Source organism: Leptidea sinapis, chromosome 1 (assembly GCF_905404315.1).
Source record: "Leptidea sinapis chromosome 1, ilLepSina1.1, whole genome shotgun sequence".
Classification (NCBI taxonomy): domain Eukaryota; kingdom Metazoa; phylum Arthropoda; class Insecta; order Lepidoptera; family Pieridae; genus Leptidea; species Leptidea sinapis.
Genome location: NC_066265.1, coordinates 27,996,982 through 28,021,377, shown reverse-complemented (window position 1 = coordinate 28,021,377; position 24,396 = coordinate 27,996,982). Strand labels below are relative to the sequence as shown.

The 24,396-nt window shown below is 35.2% G+C and overlaps 1 protein-coding gene across 2 annotated transcripts in view; it reads left to right on the top strand.

Annotated features, from left to right (window-relative positions):
- The first annotated feature begins 242 nt into the window (after positions 1–242).
- Positions 243–24,396, top strand: part of LOC126969179 (uncharacterized) — a 46,899-nt gene continuing 22,745 nt past the window's right edge. The window contains exons 1-17 of one of the 2 annotated variants that reach the window (XM_050814499.1): positions 243–377; positions 865–1,013; positions 2,564–2,815; positions 2,896–2,997; positions 8,492–8,623; positions 11,041–11,226; positions 12,309–12,494; positions 12,962–13,147; positions 13,900–14,082; positions 15,561–16,243; positions 16,320–16,417; positions 16,607–16,755; positions 17,423–17,545; positions 17,624–17,729; positions 19,396–19,507; positions 19,933–20,037; positions 23,068–23,131. In XM_050814499.1, coding sequence (XP_050670456.1) covers positions 879–1,013; positions 2,564–2,815; positions 2,896–2,997; positions 8,492–8,623; positions 11,041–11,226; positions 12,309–12,494; positions 12,962–13,147; positions 13,900–14,082; positions 15,561–16,243; positions 16,320–16,417; positions 16,607–16,755; positions 17,423–17,545; positions 17,624–17,729; positions 19,396–19,507; positions 19,933–20,037; positions 23,068–23,131 — 2,802 coding nt within the window. In that variant the 5' untranslated portion in view covers positions 243–377; positions 865–878. Of the gene's footprint in view, positions 378–864; positions 1,014–2,563; positions 2,816–2,895; positions 2,998–8,491; positions 8,624–11,040; positions 11,227–12,308; positions 12,495–12,961; positions 13,148–13,899; positions 14,083–15,560; positions 16,244–16,319; positions 16,418–16,606; positions 16,756–17,410; positions 17,546–17,623; positions 17,730–19,395; positions 19,508–19,932; positions 20,038–23,067; positions 23,132–24,396 lie in introns of both variants that reach the window. The other variant, XM_050814503.1, reaches the window with a different exon arrangement.

Below are 24,396 nucleotides of genomic sequence, written 5' to 3'. Positions count from 1 at the left end.
ATGGTTTAATAAGTCCATCTGCATCCATATTATATACGAAAACGCCCTTTTTTATATCTATGGTATTGTTGGATTGGGTACACTACTCTGAGACTTGAGATTGAGTATAGTCTACAGCTGACTACAGAGTACAGTCCGTACCTACTCACACTTTCTGTATAGAGTAAATATACCTATTCTTTGCACTGTCTACACCAATAATAAGTTACTCTATGGTCTACACCTTCCTAAAACTACAATACAATTTAAGTGACACACACGCCATAATGTAAATTGCTTTTAAAAGTTGGCGTTTGAGATAGAAATTTTACATTTTAATGTCGTAACGTAGATTTATTATAGATGTGTGGCATTTAAAATGTCCTATGTAAAATTTGGTAAGATATTAAAACCATAATGTGTTGGGATCGGTGTTAATGTTACGTCTATGTGTATTTAGGTTGGACCAAAAGGATCGAAGCCATTTATTTCTAACAATACAGTGGTTATTGCTGTAAATAATTCATTTGTTTTGTTGAAATAGTGAGTGTTATGGTCATATCAAGTGAAGAAAAATCTTATCGACGCCATAGTCAAAAGTTCGCAATCCCCGAAGACTATGTTGTTTTACACATTAAATTCTGTCTGTAGGATATCTGTCACAGTTGATTGCTGGCATATTACACTCTTGCAGTCATTCAGTATTTAATTAAATGCTTTGGTGAATTTACTTTTATCATCGTTTTTGTATACAGCTAATGTCACATCAAAGTATGATAATATAGTTTCGTGTATTATACATACACCTTCCGATGCTAATTGTGTACAGTTGCTAAACTGTATGTTTTGAAACGAATGCTTTGAATATTTTTTTATGAATTCCAGGTTGAAGAATTGCCATGGCTCAATATTATCAAATTGTTGGGCAAGGGCATTCATTAACTTTAGAGGACTTACAAAGATTTTGTCCAAATATATGCTTAGATGGAAGAATTGTAGTTAATCAAGAAGATCCGCAATATGCCTCACAGCAAGTGAGTTATTTTCTTATTATATTTTACATAATGTCATACATAAATATTATGTATTTAAAAAAAAAAGTGTTGCAAGTACTATATAATCAATAATTGTAATACATTTTACACAAGCTCTAAAGCCTTTTCTATTAGTTATTAACAACAAAATATTTGGTACAATACATACACTAGAACATATTTTTCACCTTAGGGGGGTTTAATCTTGATTATCAGCATAACTAACAACGGAACTAAGATGTCATTAAAATCAATCAGTAGCAGACTACATAACTAATGAATAAAGCTTGTTTATCATACTTAGTGATTAGTTTGTATTTGTTATTATATTGCTATAAACATTATTTAGGAGCTTATACCATCAATTCTTAAACTACTGTCTCAGTTTTTTTCAGTTCAACATACTACAACTTTTCATATGCAAAAGTATTGCATAATTTTGATGACAGTTATTTAAAGAAATTGTCAAATGACTCAAAATACCTATTCATAATGTTGTACACTAAGTTGATAAGCTAGGGTGGATCAGCAAGTGAAATATTAATGTTTTTATTGATGACTGACAGCTACAGTTTCTGAGTCTTCCCATTGCATTAAGTTGAATTCAACTTGATTGGTAATGTATCACTAGGGATTCCCTTTTTCATGGGATTGGAGGACAAATGAGTATCATCTGTTAAATGATTAAAACCATACTATCTTGCAACATTATGGGAACACAAGTGTGTCAGCAGGACATGTACATGCATGAACACAATTATTTAAATATTGTATACATGTCATATAAACCTGGATATTTTTCCTGTGGGAAGATCTTTTGCACAGAATGCTGGCTAGGTTATGGGTACCACAATGGTACTTTTTTTTGCCCTAAAGCATTAACATTCAAGCATTATTGTGTTTTGGTCTGAAGGGCATAGACATAGCTAGTGAAATTACTGATCAAATGAGACTTAACATCTTATGCCACAAGGTGACAATTGACAAGCACAAATGTAGTGCTACTTAGAATTTTTGGGTTCTTAAGAATCCTCAACTGTATGATTACACTATGGCAGGGTGTATCACCATCAGCTGAATGTCCAATTCCACAATTCTGTTGTATGTAAAAAAAGTTTCTTTGTGAACCCACCTTAGGATGATATGGATTGTAATTATCAAGGGATAAGACGAGCAGGATATTCACCTAATGGTAATTGATACACCTTGCCGATTACAATGCAGTGCTGCTCAGTATTCTTGAATATCCCAAAAATCACCTTGAAACATAAGACCCTTCAGACCGAAACTCAGTAACACTTACACATTACTGCTTTATGGCAGAAATAGGTGTCATAGTGGTACTCCCAATCTAGCCGGCATCCTGTGCAAAGGAGCCTCCCACCGGTATATTTATGACAGATGTGATTTTTTTCTACTTAGTTATTAAAAAATAAACAAAAATAGAGTTTCTTTTTGTAAGTAAATTACATGTTACTACATTATTTATCATGTAACTTCATTCCTATCATATAGAATGTACAAGTAAATAGCTTTTTTCTTTTTAAAAGGTGGTCGTACAACAGTCGGATCAACCTAATGATATAATAGTTAGTGAAGGTGTGCCAGCGCAGCCTCAAATAGTTGTTGGAGATGGCTTACAATATCAACACCAGTATATTATACGTAATGATCAGCCATCATCTTCACTACCACCACCGCCACAACCTCCACCTCCGCCTCCAACAATTAGACCTGGCTTTCAGCAACAACAACAGCAGCCACAGCAAAATCACCAACAGCAAACATTACACAGACATCAGGTAAGTTTTTGTTGCTTTTACAACAGTGAAGTATGTCCCATTAAACTATTACATTGTATGTAAGCACAATTTATTTATAGGTTTTCTACACATCTGAATTACCTGTGGACGCTCAGACTATGTTGCAACAATCTCCACAGAGCATTGATGCATCTATGATGCAACAGTCATCTCCACAGAATGTATGTGTGATAGTCAGAATCTAGTACATAGTTTATAGCTGGTGTTTAATATTAACTTATACATATGTCTAGATGTAAAACACTCATACAAGTTTGATGTGTTTCAATTTATTTTCTCATATAGTGTAATTTTTTTATTTTTTTTATTGTGGAATGATGCTTTAAATAATTATTATTGTAAATATCATATTTTTTTTCCTTAATATCTATTGTAAAAAGGCAGTGGTATCTTATTTCTTTGGTTGCAATTTTCTATTTTCATTACTTTTGCGATCTGTGACATGCATTCAATGTGAAATTCCCAAAGCCCTTTTTTTTTATAGTCTTTCAAATTTATGTTTACAACTTAGTCAGCACACTGTAGGTTACTTGCAATTGACAGTTGCATGTTTATACTGTATGGAATGGAAAGGAATTTGGAATGTTGAACAGCATACACATTAAGCCATTTCTCCAGGAAAACAACCGATTTCCAATTTGTTATGTTTTCATCTTTCCTTTTCTTAAGCAATGATTTTCTATTTCGGTGGTCCAGTGTCACACTTTATAATATTATTTGCTGTTACAATAAAGTACGAAAATGTACATAAAACTTAAATAAATTGGTACAATTATTTACTACTATTTAAAACAGTACAGCACTACATTATGTATCATATGTAGTGAATTTAGCGTGACATGTGAAATTTACTGTCAACTATCATTATTTTCACAATTAATTTAATTGATTAAGCATGAGCTTTGTAATCAATTGTGACCTGCTATAAAAACAAATTAATAAGTAAATCAAAGCTTTATTGGCCTGGACTTAAAGTTTCTTTTAAAAGGTCAGGAAGTTAGTTCGACACTTTATTATTGTTGAGAAGTAAGTAAGTTAATTGTTATGTTGTTGATATGATAATCAACAACATATATTCCTCTTTCTATCTCGCCCATATGCCCATTTCATGCCTATTCACTCACTTTCTAATCAGTAGTGTTGACGGTTTAATTCTATGATGAAATCCGAAGTTTGGGTTCCGGACAAGATCTGCGATTTTTAGCAATGAATGAGAACATAAGTAGCAGCTGCGACGTATGAAATCGCATTTCATATGAATTTTCGCTTAGTATTAGCCGCATACTGACTGTGCGAGCAGCCTCGCGAGGAAGCCGCGCGTGGCTATTCCTCGGTTAGTGAGGATGTTCCTTGCCCGAGGCAACCGCTCGTGATGCCTCGCCCGAGCGTGCCACGGCCCGAGCCTTACGTTGTCGGTTTTTGTTCATGCTCCAAAGTGCCTCGGTTTGTTGCCCTCAAGACGGTTGTGATTTGCCTCGCTTGTTCGACTTATTGCGCGGCATACGTACGAGGCTGCTCGCTCAGTCAGTACTCGGCTATTCACGAAACGTTCTATTCTAAATAAGCAAAGTCATCCTTAATTTATGAAGTCTGGTGGCCATTGACTACAAACTGCCTTTAAATAAGAACTTTAAGAGATATTATTAATTTTCTCAGTGTTGGATCGTTCAGCACGCTTATAATACACGTGTACATTGTTGAGTATTGCGCAGGAGCATCCTCTATTCTTTTGCAAATAGTATATATAAAAATAGTTGTTTTAAATAGCTCAACTCTAAAGCTATCCCGTAGTGGGCAGGGGTTACAAACTGTGCGGGTCAGTTCGATTAGACATAGACATATTTTATTTCACATCATCATCACACAAATTAATCTACTAAGTTTTATTATACACCTTAAAGTAAATAGCATAACAATATGGCTTAAAGTAGAATAATATTTGTGAACATAATTGTATGATTAACAATACAATCAAGAATGATGCGAAAATGGACACCGCTCAGCGAATGCTACAGCGCTGGTTTTCAGTGCAGCCCATTACGAGACAAACTCGCGCTGTGGTTTAGAAACGTTTGAAAATTTTTAAATACTTACAGCATAACACATACTTATAACTGAAAACTTATACGTAGAAAAACCAACATGAATGAATAAAGAAAGAAAAAAATTAACAATATAAAAGATACAAAATATGCACAACTTGTAAACAAAATATGATACACAACAAAAAATACAAACGCTGCGATTACAAAATAAAATAAAGCCAGTTCAGAAAATATATATATTATATATTTATTCAGTTTACCTTAGTGGGGACTATTTGCCACCTATTTGTAAATCTTTTTGATAGTTTACTAAATAGTTTTTGTATTTTAATTTAAAACTATTATTATTTAGGCCAGTGGTGGGTACCTATGATCGATGTAAAAAAAAAACTTGGCCATTCATAAGTGTCATTTCCTTAACCTACATGAATAAAGTGATTTTGATTTGAATGACATACTTACCTTGTGTCGATATATCGAGCGATTTAGTTTCGTGGTGACTTGGAAGAGAAGGCCAAATTGGCCTCTAAAATCTTGGTGTACACGGTGAGGCGAGACAGTACTTCAGTTCAAGCCACCGCCTGTAACTTTATACCAGCTGCCATTTGCCCGTATACAAAAAAGAGCGGCTCGAATCATCGACGATTAAGTCGTCTCCGATCGGCTTGATTCTTTGGTGTAGCGTAAAGATGTTGGTTCCCTTTGCATTATCTACCACATATATCACGGGGAGTGCTCAGAAGAGTTGTGCGTGTTGATACCAGCCGTCGAATTCCACCACCGGTCATTACGTCAAAATTTTAAGAACCACCCGCGTCATATTGTCGTCTGCCATTCTAACAAAGCGTTTTGCAAAAATCTCTTGCCTCGCACAGCCACTTTGTGGAATCAATTACCAGCTGCAGCTTTCCCGCACCAATACGACTTAGGGACCTCCAAGCATAGAGTATACCACAGGTCACCTTAAAAGCCGGCATCTCTTGAACCAGGTTTTGACGGATATCCATGGATTTCCTCACCACTTCCCATCAAGTGCACTTGCACGTTTGCCCCCTCTTATATAAAAAATGAGCTTCAATACAACTAGAAATCTTGAAGAGGAATGTCGAGAAGTCTACTAAAATGTGGATTAGCAAATGCTAACATCAAAAACATGGGAATGAAACAATGACATACAACAACAATTCTGAAAAGACTCAAGAAATGCATAAAGAAAATCTTCTGAAATTCTATATCTTTGCTTATTTTGTAGTATTATAGCTATACTTGTTCCTTTTATTTGCAGTGTTTATAAAAATATTGTTTATTTGCATTATTTGTTATTAAATAAATTAATTTATGGCTGCTTCATGATAATTATTATTAGCTGAGCAATATGATTATGGATTTCATGTGTTGATTATCTTATCTTAATATATTATTGTTCCCAGTCAACTCCTAAATGTATGAACGGATTTTAATGGGGATTACTTCATGGAGTACAGTTTAGTCCAACTTGAGTGGTTGCATAGTTTTTATTTCGGACCTATAATTGTTTTTATTTTCAATATTTGTTTTGTGTGGACATATTTTCTATGAGAGAATTTATTGATGCACGGTTTGACAGTTCTGCTGTGAAACAATTATATTATAACAAAGGGGAGCATATTTTACGAAATAATTCTTGATGTTATGAGATATTATTGACAAATTCAAAAAAAGAGTATTTTATTTATTATGTACAGAACAACGTCTGTCGGATCTTGATAGAGTTTAGATCCATTCGGATCTATTAATAAATTTGTGATTTCCTATATGTACATATCAGATGTAATACTCAAATACTACTTAAGATGCATCTATGTCACGTTTTTATAATATCAAGTACACGTAATCATATAAAAATAAAAAATAAAATCTCCTAAATAAGTAAATTTTCCATAAAATAATTTCGGAACAACCTGTAAGATTTCTAGTAGCCCTGCGCTAGCGTAGGCACTCACACCTACGTCGACCACGTAAGGGGACAATTTGAATTTTTTTTTTTTTTAATTTTAGAATTATGTATTATTTTACAAGTAAGATTAGATAGCTCTACCCTTGTAAATGTCGCTATTACAGCGCCACACTGCTTATTTATATATAACTAGCTGACCCGACAGACGCTGTTCTGTCAAGTATGTATTCGGGTATAATGCAGTCTAAAGCCAACGGAAATGTGCAATCAAATGTAATGAGTTAAAAATAAAACAAAAACGATCTTCTGATTGATTTTATAATATTATGTAGCAATAAAATGTTAAGGATTAATATCGTACTTGTGTAAACAGGTTTTATCTACACCCATGCTTTTAGCCTATTGCCAACATTAAAACACCCAATGTCCTAATAACCATTACATCATCCAGACGAGTGTTGTAATGAAATTCAGTACAACATTACAACACTCGTTTGGAGGATGTAACGGTTACCAGGACTGGTTTTTTTAATGTTAGCGGTAAGCTAAGTGGTTTAGAATTTTTATACATGATTCATATTATGGGTGTAGATAAAGTCTTGTATGCAACTGTTGATAATTAGGTATTAAAACACTCAAGTGATACTATTATCACACTCGGCTTCGCCTCGTAAACCCACATTCGTGTTTTAATACCCCTTACTACACAACAGTTGCATAAATAACTATTACATTACAGCTTTAAAATTGTCAATTTTTTACAGTTTTAAATGGGATATATCATGTTATCCTTAAGAGGTAGACATATACCATCGCGTACTTTTTTTTAGACCTATATAAGACACACAATACAACCATACATTATTTTGTTACATATCAAAGGGTTTTTAGACAGCTATCTATCTATCTATCGTTAAACGAGAAATTCTTATATATATAATCTGAATCTCGGAAAAGTCTAAAACGATTTTCATTAAATTTAGTATACAGGGCATTTCGGGGGCGTTAAATCGATCTAGCTAGGTTTCAATTAAAAAAATGTAGTTATAACCGTGTTTTAATGAGAAACAGCTACAATAACATTAGAATACAAAGGTAAATTTCGCAACTATATACAATAATATAATAGCTCAGATGGGACATTAATGATCCGGAAAGCAGAAGACCCCGGTTCGAATCCAGATGTCCTATTAGTTTCTTTTTGTTCAAGTTTTGTACATTCTTAAAAATCCGAGCAAGGCTCAGTCGTCCGGATATTTTATCTATATATATAAACTTGAATTGCTGTTCGTTAGTCTCGCTAAAACTCGAGAACGGCTGGACCGATTTGGCTAATTTTGGTCTTGAATTATTTGTGGAAGTCCAGAGAAGGTTTAAAAGGTGAATAAATAAGAAAATGCTGCTAAATTAAATAAAAACAACAAATTTGTTTTTCCTTTGATGTGTCCATACATAATTTCTATGAGAGAATTATTGACGCACGGTTTGACAGTTGTGCTGTGAAACAATTTCATTACGACAGCAGGGTGCATATTTTACGAAGTAATTTTTGATGTTATGATGTATTATTGACAAATTCATATAAAAACATTATTTTATTTATTATACACAGAACAACGTCTGTCGGGTCAGCTAGTAAATAATATAATGAGCCCTATTTTGTTGGTTGACCAGATGGTGAATTCTGTACAAGTGTTATCACAACCTGTGCTTCACCCGGGACAACAACCACCGCCGCAGCCCCCACCCCCGCCACCCCCACCAACGCCGCCGTCGCAATCGCCTCAGCAACACGCCAATCAAAATGTAAGTCAAGTTTTCTATAATACTAAGGCCCAGAACACACGGTGAAACGCAAATGCAACGAAACTGCAACTACTAGTTACTTTTGAGTTGCATTTAAGTTTCTACCAGTTTGAAACGCGTTGTGAAACCGGCGTGCAGGAAACTCTTGGCGTCTTTTTTACAAAATGGCCGACGACGAACAAACCAACATTAAACTTGTGTTAGAAGTGCAATAATATCCTTGCTTGTATAATATCACACTATGAAGCTACTCTCGCAAGACTGAGACTGATAAAGCATTCTATCAGTTTCTTGTAATTCTTTGGCAGCCACAAACATACGACAGTTGATATTCTTCTCAATGTAGGGATGTATCCACATAGTTCTTCTTTTGTGCCTTCTTCTTTGTCGAAGATACAAATACATAACCACAATTTCTTCGTCACTTGAAGAACTCATTATGCAAACGTATTTCTCAACGAAAACCGAAATGATTGTGGTTGCAGCGTGTGTGGAAAATGGTTGAAAGTGGTTTCAAATCAATAATTTCAAAAGGGTTTTGTTGCATTTGCGTTTCACCTCGCGACTTAGCCTACACCCAGGACTGAGCACGTTGTAGTGGCATTTTAATTGAATTTTCCTAACATCGTGCACAAAGTTCGATTTTGCGCATGCATTTGCGTTCGCAAAGTACCAGTTTCCCACACGTTGACACGAACGTGCGGGAATGTAGCTGAGCGTGCGGAAATGTGGTGAGCGTGCGGGAATGTTTGAAAATAATTATAGTGGTTGAACTTTGCGCAAATTAATAGGAAAAATAGTATACGATACTCGTGCGTACGTAGGTCATCCTGCAACGACCTACTCTGCGCACTTATATCGTAATGTACTATTTTAAAATAAAAGAGAACACTTATGACAATTGTTGTAAAAAATGATGTGTTCTGCAAAGTGGTAGAACATTATTTTTATTATATCATCAATAGTTTTCGCGGCGCACGCGATGTAAAGATTATCCTACTAATATCTTCCCTTTCTTGGCGTGCGTCCGTTCAGAATGGGATGTCGCTATGACAAATTAATGGCTGACAGGCTTGCCCTGCATGTTTCAGTATGACAACTGTCATGATTATTCTCATATTACACATTTTATTGAGATAAAACCTTTAGTTGTGAATGCAACGGGCAACTACTAGTTTTAAATATTTTTTTACACTTTTGGTTACATTACTGGAGTTTTTTTTTGTAGCCTCCCAGTGTGTGAAAAAACAGTGAAAGATTTTTTCTAATTGGTTCAGTAGCTTCGGAGCCTATTCAGTGCAAACAAACAATCAAATATTTCCTCTTTATAATATTAGTATGGATATATGAGTTTCAGCCATGGTTCAATCAGCCACTCCACTGGATTGCTAGCCCATTCATTAAATGTAGGCATTCATGATACGACCAACCTTTGGTTCAACTTAGATGATGCCGGTGTGTAAGTGGTAGTGGTAACCTTTAAAGTTTTGTACTGAGTCTTGGATATATGTTTGTTAAAGGTAGTTAACCTGAATGAACAATTTAATTTTCCTATCAATATATAAAATAATAGAACCTAGAATATACCTGACAAAATTTATTAAAAAAACTAATAAACAAATAAATATTTGCCAAAGCGCGCCTGCCCTATATCTAAAAAATGAGATGTGGAAAATAGCAGGATCCTCAGAGGGGAGGTGGGGCACATCTTCTACTTGGAGTACGTTGACCTCGCATTCCAGTAGGATGTGTTTGGGGTCTTCAGTGGCTTCATAGCAAAATCTGCACAGGTTTGATTCACTGACATCCATTCTAAGTGCCCATTCAGCTTGCAATAGCTGGAGGGGCCCCTTCTTGCCACATGCCATCGCGTATCGTTTTTTGCTCGAAATCATGAAAATTTAAACGGCGAAGCCTTACAAGAAGAATGGAACGCAATCCCTCAGTATTACTGATAATTTCATAAGAAGTATGCCAAGGAAGATTAGAAACAGTTCGAAGAGCAAGAGAGGCAATACTAAGTATTGATGATAACCCACGTTAAGTGTTTTCCTTAACTTAATGAAAAATGTTGCATAAAAAATGTTTGTCCATATTTTTTGGTTTTTACCGTAATTTAGTTGATTTTCTCGACCCTTTTAATTTGAAACAAATAAAAGGAAAAACCAATAAACTATTGTCGCAAATATCTATAATATTCTGTTGTGTCAAATTTTTTTGTGTTCCCTTAAATTTGTCCATGTGTGTATATTGACTGTCATACGAAGTACAAGCTATGCCTGGTTAGGGGATAGATAATTTGAGTGAGGGGATAATAATTGGGGATAGTTTCGATTAAATCAACATATTTTTTTTTTACAAAAAACGGGAATTTTTACCCCTATAAAATGTATGTTAATTTTAACTTATTGTTTCAGCAAACACAACAACTATCTCGTGCCTCGCCACAAATTCTACAACAATTGCAGCAACATCAACACACAATACAGCAATTCCAGCTGCAACAACAACAACTACAGCACCAACTTCAACAACAACATATTCAGTCACAACAAATACAACATCAACAAGTTGTGATGCAAGCAGCATACATCAATCAAAGTGTAAGCCAATTTCTTAAATAAAATGAATCACTAAATTTGTGTTGAAGAAATCAGTAACAAATGTAAACGACCAATAAAGCCCTATAGATGAAATTAAAATAAATAACTTTGATGAATAGAAATTCCATTTGTAGCACAATGAGATATGGCTTAAGTCGAAAAATCCAACTTACGACATAATAATTCTAATGCAGAAAGAATTGTTTTGGAGGCATTAAGGGTTAGCCAACAAAAGTTGATAACTGCCTGTGTCTGTTTTTATGGAAGAGGAGGATAAACGAGCGTATGTTGATGTTTGGTGATCACCATTGGCACATACACTTTTCTAAAAGACCGCTGGTCTTTCATTCATTCGGCGGCAGTTGCTGTCATGTCATCTCTGGTCTGGCGCACCCCAGTATCAGTTCGATCCATTTGACTGCGTGCAACGTAGAGCAGCTCGAATTGTCGGGGACTCAGTGCTCTGTGAACGGCTGGATCTCTCGCTTCATTGTGTGTCTTCTACCGCATTTATCACGGGGAGATTTCCGAAGAGCTGTTTAACCTGATTCCTGCCGCCGAATTCCATCTTCGCACGACACGCCACAACTTAGGATATCATCCCCACCATCTGGATGTGTGGCGGTCCTTCACAGTGCGGTTTTCAAGGAGCTTTCTCCCTCGTACTACAAAGCTGTGGAATGAGCTTCATTGTGCGGTGTTTCCGGGACTATACGACATGGGGAACTTCAAAAAAAGCGTGTACACCTTACTTAAAGGCCGGCAACGCTCTTGTGATTCCTCTGGTGTTGCACTTAACACCAGGTGACCCGTACAATCGTTTGTCCTCCTATTCCATAAAAAAAAAAGTGACGTCTCCTCGCAACGCCAAGTGACCTAGCCGTTCACACGCACGCACTGGATTCTCGACAATTCAAACAGCTCCGCGTTGCAAGCGGTGTGTGATACGGGAATCTTTGTGAAGTGTGTGTAGGTTTTGTTAGCTCTTTGTGCCATGCTCATTTAAAGTCCTTTGCTGTATTCAAACTAACAGCTACGCCGTTTTCATTGCTTTTATTGAATGTATTAATTATTTTTTACAGGGAACTCCAACACGCTCGGTTCCTCCACGGTTATTGAATCAAGCACTCACCGCGCCTGCTGGAGTGACTCTCGTAAGGACACCCGTAAGAACAGTCCGACCGAGACGACCTCCTATGCGAGCTGCATTGAATACAACCCAACCTCTTCAAGTGCCTCGTCTTCTCACCCATAATCAGTTACAACAAGTTAGTTACAGTTTATATAATATATATTCATGAGTTTGGGTGCTCTTATTTACGTATTTAGACTCCATGGATTCATTAGATTGGTGTAAAATAAAGAAAAAGCATGTCTAGATACCTAATGTTAAGTGCCATCAAATGGCCATAAAAGTGACAATTCCTTCTTTAGTTGACCAGAAATTAGAGAGAGAATTTTGAATGACTTTACAATATTGCATGAAAAATTTGCTAATGACTGCTCTATATATTATGCCCTATTGTTGGGATCATAATTTTGCGCAGCGGCCATCTTGGATTTTAAAATTAATCACGAATTCGTTGGTTCTGATTACGGGATCCATTACAAAGTAACGGAACTCTTCAATTCTCAGGAGCAAATTAACGATGCTTATCTAATGTTATGTCGAAGTGTTCTGTCTAATGAATGTTAAATATATAGTATATCTAAGATAATACTTGTATTGTTTCAGGGTCAAGTTAGTGCAAGCAGCAGTGGTGTAGTAGGCGCATCGATGAGCCCGGCGATAGTAGCGGCAGCGGTACGTAACCGCGTCCCCCGAGCCGCATCGCCGCGTACTCCATCGCCCCGGGTGCTGAACACGCATGCCGTGCAACAACAACATAGGCCGCCTAGACCGCGGACGCCCTTAAATCAAGTATGTTATTATACTACTCATCATTTTTTTAATGGAAATAAAGGACGAGTCGAGCAGGACGTTCAGCTGATGGTAATTGATACGTCCTACACATAACAATGCATTGCCGCTCAGGATTCTTGAAAAACCCAAAAATTCTGAGCGGCACTACAATTGCGCTCGTCACCTTGGATATTGCTTGATTTCAAGAAAAAAGTATTCAGTTTGAGCATTTTATTAGTATATCGTATAACATAGGTATTATCAATATTCAAATAAATTATAAAACAAAATTTTATGAACGATGCGGGACTCGAACCTACGTTCTCTGGCGTTCTGTGCCAATGCTCTTCCAACTGAGCTAACCGTTCGGCTGACGTATCGTCATAAAATCTTGTATGCTTTGTTCAACTCTCAGGTTGTGGCTTTATCTACAGGATCCACTTAACAGTTGATAACCTGCTCAACCCCTATATTTGCATATTAGGAAATTTACTTGAGATGCTGCAAATCTAAATTTGAAAACAAAATTTTATCAACATTATATTTGTGTTTTAATCCTAGAAGTGTGGGTTATTACTTTAAAAACATAACAAAAAGTATGTTATTATACTACTGATTATTGCTTGTTTTCAAGAAAATAAGTATTCAAGTTTGAGCATTTTATTAGTTGTATTATCAATATTCATCTGTTTACATTTCTGAAACTATATAAACTATAATATAACAATACTAAGTGCGGCCAGTCTAATGAAATTATAAATTTTTAATAGCAACTAGCTCTACAACAACAACAACAACAACAACTACAACAACAGCAACCGCAGCAGCAACAGCAACCACAACTCCAACAGCAGCAGCAACAAACACAACAACTGCCACAACACATACTCAGTCAGCAAGTTACGCAGCAACAAGTTCAACAGTTAAACCAATTGAAACTTTCTGTTCAACAGGTAAAATATACTAGAATCGTTAAAAAGTTTATTCGTATTTCATATGAAAACTCAAGACAGTTTTTTTTAAGTTTATTAACATTAAATTATTTATCTATATACCATTTTATTCGATGACTTATGCCATCTTGCATGCATCATTGCTATGATAAAAAACGTGACATGTAATTTTGACAGTTAAACTAACAATTATGTCAACCTCACTTAATGTTAAACTGACACTCCCTGAAGAATTCTAAATAGACTGAATCGATAGTTCTTCCCGGCGGTAAAGTAAATAAATGTTTAAAACCCATCATACACACAGCGTCACCTTGTTGCGAGTAAGCGCGGGATTTGCCATAGTCTGTGAAGCCGTTCAGACTTTTGAACACGAATCTTCTTTGTGTACCTTGTTTTTTTTAAAGTTACGACTCCTAATAACTGATTTGGGATCAATTCCTAGATTATTTTGAACAGTTTACAGATTTACTTAGTGATTGTTTTTAATTTGCATTATGTCCATATTTTTCGAGTGGCAGATATTGTTATACTTTAAATTTAATAAATTCCGATGGGCCAACGAAACCAACTAAGTCAATCAAATCAACGAATCGTAAGCGTTCTTATATTTATTAACATTACGGCATTACTTAGTGAATTTTACCATTATTGGAAGATTATAGGATGGATGACTATCATGATATACAATAAAGTAAAGGTCCATGTGTGTCATATTTCTAAACACTAAGCCACATTGTCGTTTATAAAAACAGCTTCTATAAGAGTGTTTTTTGAGTATTAAGTAACGTATACCAAAGTATTACATTACTCAAAAGTAATGTAAACAGACTTGGACTATGTTGATCTGTTAGCACTTACTAGGTGATCCGCAAACTCCTTTGTTTCTTAATCACTAAATGTGAACAGTATGAGAGAAGTTTGTAAAAATTTAATAAATAAATGGTGAACTTAAGTGTACATTCTATCGAAAATCAAGGGATGCACTGATTATGGCCGAGGTCATAGTACGACGAATAAGAGACTGTATGAAAAGGTTGATGTGAGTAGAAGAAGCTACAGATGTAAGGACTGTGGCAAATGTTTGTCCATAGTCTCTGCGTACCCCTCTGAGAGGCGAGCTTCATCTTATGTATGTTTCACAACTGTTTTGTATCTCTATCTTAATATATATAAATTACATGTCACGTTGTTTGTCCGCGATGGACTCCTAAACTTATGAACGGATTTTAATGGGAATTAGTTCATGGAGTGCAGTTTAGTCCAACTTGAGAGATAGGTTAGATTTTTTCTCGAAATGGGACCCATAATTATTTTTATTTGTAATATTTGTTTTCTAGGGGGAACATTTTTTACGAAATAATTCTTGATGTTTTGAAATATTATTGGCAAATATCTATAAAACAGTATTTTTTTTATTATCTATAGAACAACGTCTGTCAGGTCAGCTAGTATATATATATATGTTTTGTTCACAGCAACTCCTATTAAATCACCAAAGTCAAGGTCATGGTCCTACCGCACGAATAATCACACCACAGGGTACCATCGTGACACAAAACATGTCCCAGGCAAATCTCTCCCACCAAAATGTTGCACAAACTAGCCAAAATAACATAACTCTACCTCAACCGAACACAATAAATGTTCAACAAAACATGTCTTCCCAACAACTGCAACAGATCCAGCAAGTGAAAAAAGTTGTAGTGCAACCTAACAATGCTAACGAAATGGATGATCTAGAAGAGAGTATAACAGCAGCAATAGTTCAAAAGAATATAGTAACTGACAATGTCAACAAGCAGCAGTATCAATCGCTTTCCCCTGTCCGGCAAGGAACAGTGGCACCTCGTCCAACAAATAGTGGTATTCAAGTAAATTTTAATCCACAACAAAATTTTCAACAGCAACATGTAACCTTTGAAAACCAACACATACAGCCTCAACATCAGCCCCATGCAGTTAGTCAGATAAGTCAGTTGTTGATGCAGCCTGAAAATCCTGAGGAGAAAAGACAAGTTATTACATTGTCAAACGGACAGAGGATTACTGTTGCGGAATATAGGAGATTACAATCGTCCCGCGCTTTGACTCAGCATTTACTTCAACAGCATCAGCAACAAGAACAACAACAGCAACAGCAGTTACAACAACAGCCAAGGTTGTGATTATTTTCATTTTATCAACATTTTTTGACATGAAAGTGATAATACAGGATTTTTATTTTACATTTTTAGAGATACTGGACGACAAACGTTAGTAAAAAGTAAAGAACAACAGAGGCCCGTCCAAAGGGTACCTCCTATGCAAACCAATCAACAGACAGGTCTACCAGGTAAATTAAATATAGATATAACATAACCAATTTTGTTTTGCTCTTTTCAGCCTCTCTGTCATTAATTTACTTTATAAAATTCATATCAATTAAAAATGTTTTTAGAGAATATAATTATTTTTTCCATAAAAATTCTTAGGGCTGCACATAATCCACTTTTTGATAATTTTCTATTAATATTATTTTTAGACAATAATGAGGCTGTAAGTGGACCTTCGGAACAATCTTCGGAGCCACAATCTGCGAAAATGTTAATATTTCTGCAAAATGGTGAACAAAGACTTATAACTTTTACACTACCTAAAGAAAGTTGTACACTGCAGGAAGTGCTGGAACAGGTAAGGGGCCAATTTTTTTCAATTTTACTTAGTTATGAGTTTTGTTTGGATGATATTTTTATTTTATTAAATCTTATGTTCTTTTTGTGTTTGACCCTTCTAACAGTTTTTGTTCCTTGCTTATGTTTCAGTGCATGAAAATTACTATTAACTAGCTGTGCCCGCGACTTCGTTCACGCGAATAAGGGTGCTTTTGTTGGATGCCTATTTGGACGTAGTTCCTGAAAAACGTTCCAAGCCACAAACATCGCATTTTAAAAAGTTTGTGTTTAAAGTTTTATAAATATTAGTGTATTCCATACATGTGGGTTGGCTACTAAGTCATGATGTCATTTAAAGAGTGACGGTAGGGCTGCCATTTTTTGTCAGTCCGTTAATATGAATCACGTGACCAGTTTTTTTTGTTCTTAACTCAATTTCGACATGATTGTGGTTTGTAATGTTTTTCTGGAATTACGTTACGCTGAAAGCATTCGTGAAAGTTTCATGAAACATCATCGAGTTACAGAGATGAGCGTGTACAACAAAACAGTTTTTTTATATGTGTGTTATCACGTACATCTTCATTATAATTGGTACAATTGTCACAATTACACATATTTCTACCTACTTACAATAAGTTAAAGATAAAATTATAATAATTTTTTTATCACAGATTTTGTTTCAGGTGGAGGTCCCGTTCACAGAAGATACTCATATACAGTGTATGCAAAACACAAATAGTGAAATAGATTATTTTGTATCAATAGGTTCTACAACTAGGATAGAAGAAATGTTAGAAAATCATCCGGTATGTATCAAAAATTTATATAATTAAAATCACAGCTAACAGTTATGGTTTTTTGACATAATATAACATGTTTTTCAGATCTTAGTGGGTGATATGAATACTAGAAATTCCCCTAGTGTAATGTCACAACCATCTCGAAGTAGTGAAGTTCCTTCACCAGAGAAGACACCATGCCCGGATAGCAGTATGTTAAATTTATAATATAATATTTTATTTAATTTATATGAGAAGCCGTATTGAACCCAAAGGTAAAATAAAAACTGGACAGTCGGTAATGCAATGTAGAAATTGAACAATTAAAATGTAAATCTTGACTTAAAAGAGTGACAATGAGTTTCTTGCTACTTCTTCTCATTAGCTCAACCCTTTACGAAGTAGCGGTAAATTCAATATGATACAAAATTTTTATTTTATTTATATTTTTTTTTGACATTCATAAGTGTCATTTCCGTGACGTACATGAATTAAGTGTACCAATCAATACCATTAAAATTAGTAAAAGAATACTCTAAGCTTGGTGGTCTACCTTAACGTGACATTGGCAAACTTGTGGTATACCTTCCACAGGAGCCATAGTAGGAAGAATAGAATAGAATAGAAGTGTTTTTGAATTTGAACCCTATTCATATACATTGACAACTTATAGGGATGGGACTAAACCATTTGCTATAACCAGGGAGCGTACATATCATGCCGATGACAGGCGTATGACGCCAAGCTACATAAAGGATGGAAAAAAACGAATTGTTGGTTTTCATGACTATATCTTCATTTAATTATGCGTGTTATTTAGAAATAAATTAATTAGTTATAATTTATAACTAACGCATTTTGTTACCGTCCCATTAAATACTTATTTTTTATATTTCAGAAAGTATTATGTTAGTATCAAACGTTGATAGACTGTCTGTCACTACGTTTTTTGAAACATCCTGTGTGTCCTGTGTGTTTATATTAATACGTCATTATGACGAAACGGCCATGAAATGTACGCTCCCTGGCTATAAATATACATTGTTTGCAAATACTTCTCAAAGGTATTTTCTAAGTGACAATACCTTTTGAAATAACAACAAATATGCCTTGTATTGTGCCTTCAATGGATAATAAATAGGTTTATTATCAAATTATCTATAAATACGACTTTACTCACATTTTTGTCGGTGTCGGTACCAACTAGTTTCGGACCATTCAGAGGTTCTTCATCAGGGTGTCGGTTCTATTATCAATATTATTAAAATATCGATTTGTTTAATTCCGCGCAGACACATTCAAATGCTGTAAAAAGGATAGCGTGATTAAAAGAAGTTAGCTAGTTTAATATGTCACTAGCTGGAAAACAAATGCTATGCACTGCCAAAGTCCGTCCCAATTAGGACATTTACGATTTTGACAATCTAATATTATCTACTTCTATATTATATTATGTAATACCTTTTTTGTGACCAATTGGCTATTCGCGCGGTAATTTTAAAAGTAACGAAAATATGTCCCTAGGGTTCCAAACGAGGTTCCAGATAAACATTTAATGAAGGTTAGCGAGGTCCAGATAGAAAAGCAAGTTAAATTTTTCCATCAGCGATTATGCCTCCCGAAATGACCATGACGTCCATGATGCACTGTGCAAAACGCTCCACCTCTCTTCGATACACCTTCTTTCTTCTGTCGTTGCTATACACCATGATCTTACTCTTGTCAGAAAAAGAGTTCATTGCTGCAATTTAAGTTCTCACGTGCAAAGTAAATGCGCGTTCTTCAATGATCAACCGTCAACGATCAATCGTTTAAATTTTTGATGAAAAGTTTATCTATAATTTGATTTGTTTATGTAATAGTTTTCTTCTTTTTAGTTACCAATAGTCCGGAATCCCCGCGGTCGCCACCGCCTCGCTTCGTAGAAGGAATGCTTGCCGTCTGCAAGTTCTGCGGATACACTGGCTCAGATTTTAGCAGATGTCAAAGGTATGGTATCTTGAAATTGAATCTTTTACGGCCGTTTCCAATATACTATCTACAGATAGAGGTAAATTACTACCTTCTACTGTCAGTAATTAGCTGTCAAAAATCTGTCCCAATATACCCGATAAGTCATTGTTATCGCCTTATATTGGGACGCGTGAATTGCAATTTCGATACAAACTTGTATCGCTGGTAAGCTATACGTCGTCCCATTGACAGACAGCGTGTACGGATAAGGTGAGTTACAGTCAATAAGTTTATTGGGACAGAAAAGTCAAGTATAGTTACGATTTTTTATCTCAAGTAAGAGATAGTTTTAGGGATAGTATATTGTTTTAGTATATTTTGTTTAATTATATATTTTTTGCTAAGAGCTATTAAAATCTTGTTTATTTTTATATTTTACTAAGAAGTTTTGTATGTTACAGATGTCGGAGGGTATTTACAGAGGAGCCGAAAGGTGTACCGATAGCAATTAAAAAAGTAGAACTAAAAAAGAAAGACATAGATAAGACGAACTCAGATAAGCCTACGTAAGTCGCTCTTTAATAATTAGTTAAATTGAGAGATTCTTTTTTAAGCTATTGTCGTTTGACAGCGAAGCGAAAGCGTGGCGAAGCGTTTTCAATTTGTTATGTATAGTATCGTTTGAATCTAGTCAGATAGAAAAGCGAAAGCAAACCGAATACTTGGCGAACCGAAAGGCTTGTGACGCCACGACAAACCAAAGGCGTGAGCGAGATAGTTGTATTGCCTGGCTTTGTATGCACGACGTCAAACAGAGAGCGAATGTGTCACGTAGCTATTTGCGCGGTTGATAGAAATAACAACAACGTGGCAATTTTTAAAACTATATTTAAATTATATTTAATAAAGATTTTAAGAGTTCGAGGGTGAAGCCGAGGTCATAATTTGCTCGCAGAGTCTCGGTCCCAGGAATACCGTACGCCCCTTCGGTTCCCAATCTCCTGACACGTGTGACTTCACTGTGTTGTCCGGATCCAGGTTCAGAACTGTGGCATACGAAGTAGGACAGGTATAGAAGTCCAACAGTGTTCCTTTAATGATTGCCACAATTATCACACAGCTATAACTTTTGTACTGTTGGAAAACCTACGCGGAGCTTAAGGCAATCCAGAGGCAATCTACGCCCAGCTAGCACAAGGGAAGAAAATCGTGGTGGCATATATAAATTAAAATCAGCAATGGTTACATAGCTAGAAAAAGCAATATATCAAAAGAATCTATTTAGAGAACCAAGCATTAATCAAAACACATTTTAATATTATTGAAAAAACATACACTAATATTTAAATCATATTACTAAAGCTAACAAACTAAATTATACTAATATTAATCTGAGAAGTATTTATTGCAACAGCAATAATAACAGCTAACGGAAATTTTCTAACGCGCCATGAGACTCTTAGCTTCAAAAAGCAAGCAGAATATTAATTAAAATACAATAAACTATAATGTATAACTATTTGCACAACTTACCCTAGATGGGAACAGTGACTTTATTTATTTAATAGTTTTTTAAATAGTATGTTAATGTAATAACGTGTAAAAAATATATGAAAGTTGTAGTTATTCAAGTATTATAATGGCACGAGAACAATGTAGTTGGTTCGCGCAGCCAAGGAACTGGCGCTCTCTTTCGAGACTAGAAATTCTGTCCCCACTGCCGACTGCCGAGTCTAACACGTCGCGGGTGGAGGAAGGTGATGGATTTAGAGATCCGTAGTAAATTTTATGGCTATTATTAATTATACTTAGTTCTATTATATGTGTTTATATTTAATTATATTAAGTTTCATAAAAGTACGTTACAAATGCAAGACGCGAAGCAAGAGCGAAGTGCGACGGATGTGTTTATTTACAAAACTTTGACACGAGTGGCGTCGCGCTTCGCTTCGGTTTGCTGTGTACTTAGTTTGACGTCTCCGCTTCGGTTCGCATTCTCCATGCTTTCAGTTTGGTTCGGTTCTCCATTCTTTCATTTCGGTTCGGTTCGCATTCATGTTTGGACAATGCTTTATATAAGAGATACGAAAATACAAGTCTTTTTATGATATGTATTAGCTTTATTTAAAGTAGGTATGGCATTTAGTCCTGGAAACAAGGTTCTGGTAGCATTTGCGGCCAACAATCACGTGATTATTACGTGTTAAGGTTTAGCAAACAGCCAATAACAGTTGATGATCTGTATTATAGGCCTGTGAGGATAAGTACTGTCGTACAGTCGACTCTCGATAGTTTGACACTCGTTTATTTGATCTCTCGATAATTTGCTTCCCTCTCCTAATTAGAAATTTTGTGAAAAATTGAATTACTGTATTTATTTGTTAATTATACATAATAATAATAATAATATAGAAATAATAAATCACGAAATAAATAAATTACCAATTAGAGGCTCTTTTGCACAGGAAGCCGGCTAGATTATGGGTACCACAACAGCGTCTATTTCTGCCGTGAAGCAGTAATGTGTAAACATTGCTGTGTTCCGGTCTGAAGGGCGCCGTAGCTAATGAATTTACTGGGCAAATGAGACTTAACATTAGATGTTAAGTCTTAGACATAAGTGTCAAGGTGACGAGCGCAATTGTAGTGTCGCTCAGAGTTTTTGGTTTTTTCAAGAATCCTGAATGGCACTGCATTGTAGGGCGTATCAATTACCATCAGCTGAACGTCCTGCTCGTCTCGTACCTTATTTTCATTAAAAAAAACTAATTTTCATGAAATTCTTTTACTTGAGTCCCACCCTCCCAGTAGTGGTCAATTAAACACTTGTTATTTTGAACTCTTGGAAATTTGAAATTGATCTCTGTCCTCTTGAGCTTCAAATTGTCGAAAGTCGACTGTACTTTGACGAGACACTTATATGAATGGGGTATATGTATTTCAAAACCCTATACATATACCCCTATATAAGTAGATGATATAAATAATTAGCCCGAATTAGCTTCAGATAAGTTTATGTATATATAATTTACACTTAACACCACAATATGATACAGGTATGTAGTTAACACTATATAGAACAGAAGGTACACTAAACAAGAAATGAGAAGTAGTTAAACTAGGGGTAACGTGAGTAAACGAGAAGCGTTAGCGAAAGCAAAGGTAACGTGCGCGTGCGTCGAAGGTTCGGGGCGCACTGTCTTCGGGTGCCGGCTGCCGGCGCGTCGCTAGTCGTTGTACTGCATTCCTTTGTCCCATTGTTCTCGATGCTACCGCAGGCCTTCACAGCAGACGACACGATGCATCAAGTCACCTTAAAATTAATCGGTACGACAAATGTGGCAAAGTAATTATTATATGTGGTGGATAATGTATGTATAGTATATAGTGTTATTTATAATCTGTACTTATATATTATTATAGTAAATATGTACATGTTTAATATATAATAATGTTCTTGATATATATTTTATGTTCATAAATATAATAAGATAGATAGGCTATATATTTTCATATACTATTATTATAAGTTTGATAATATACATATCGCCACATAAGTATTAAGATGAATTAATTATAATAATATTTGTTGACAGATCATGCGAAGGAATCAAATTGAATTTGTTGAAGAACACAATAAAATCATTAAATAGTAAAACGGTGAGTACTGTAGCTTTTTAATGTCTCATTATGAATCCTAACTGAGTCTCTTGAGTGATCTTTTTTGCAATCTTTTTGCCTCGGGCGTGCATTCTATCTATATGCAATTAGGCAATGCCTACATTAATACGAATCTGTATTAATATATAACACTAGTTTTAAAGTTAATTTAGCTATTCTATAACTAAACTTCTACTGATCACCCACTCAATAAGTTTTACCTTACACTTAATACCTAGTTAAAACCTTTGATAGGCAGACAGTTTTTCGAACTGAACTGTTTGTGTCAAAGTTTTACTACCATATAAATATTTTATGTTATTTAAATATGTAATGTTCCAAAAAACATGTCTTCGCAATTTAAGCAGCCTTAGGTAATTTTGCTTGCAGGCCTAAGTCCTAATAAATTTTTCGCAAGGTAAACAGACGCCTCATGTCTTTCTTTCTTACTTGAACTGGGGCCAACCAGCTCAACCTGGTCCTCCCAGCGACGCGGTGGACGACTGTAATACAGTTTTTAGTATATCTGTCTCACTCGCTCTCATATGTAATAGACCTATTTTAACTTTCAGTTCCAAGTTTAGATCTAGCTAGTTAATAGTAGCTAGCTAATTAAAGCAATGGTCTTTTATATTGTATTTGTAATCAAATAATAGTATAAATAATCTTATCAAAACCACAACATACCACACATATAACTACTAGCATTTCTATAGCGCATGGGCTGCTGCATGAGCCCATGCGCTATAGAAATGAAACATCTCATAAAAAACGAAGAAAAAGTGAAAAAATATCTACCAAGTGTGTACGGAACTGTCCGACTTTCAATACTGGTTTTCTCTCTGTACTCTGTGGTCATTAATGGTTGGAGCAATGTTATTAATAGACTTACTTGACTTTCATGGGAAACTCTGTGCGTTTCTATAACAAACTCCCATCAAAAGTGACAGAGCTATCAATTCGTCATTTCAAATCTTATATTAAAAAACAATTAATTAAGGAAGCCTATTAAAGAATAGATGATTTTATAAATGCCAAGATAGCTTGGCCAGATGTCGCTCCATCTCGCAATGACAGCTCGACAATATCTTAGGTTCTTGTAAACCGGTGTAGAGTTATGACTAGTTTTTGTATAATATAGTGCAATAGTATAATTATGGATACAACTTTGTATTTTTGTATATTAGAATAATTTATTTTGTGACGATTCAATGTGATCCTCGATATTTTATTGAATAAAGATATTCTGATTCTGACTTTGCTAT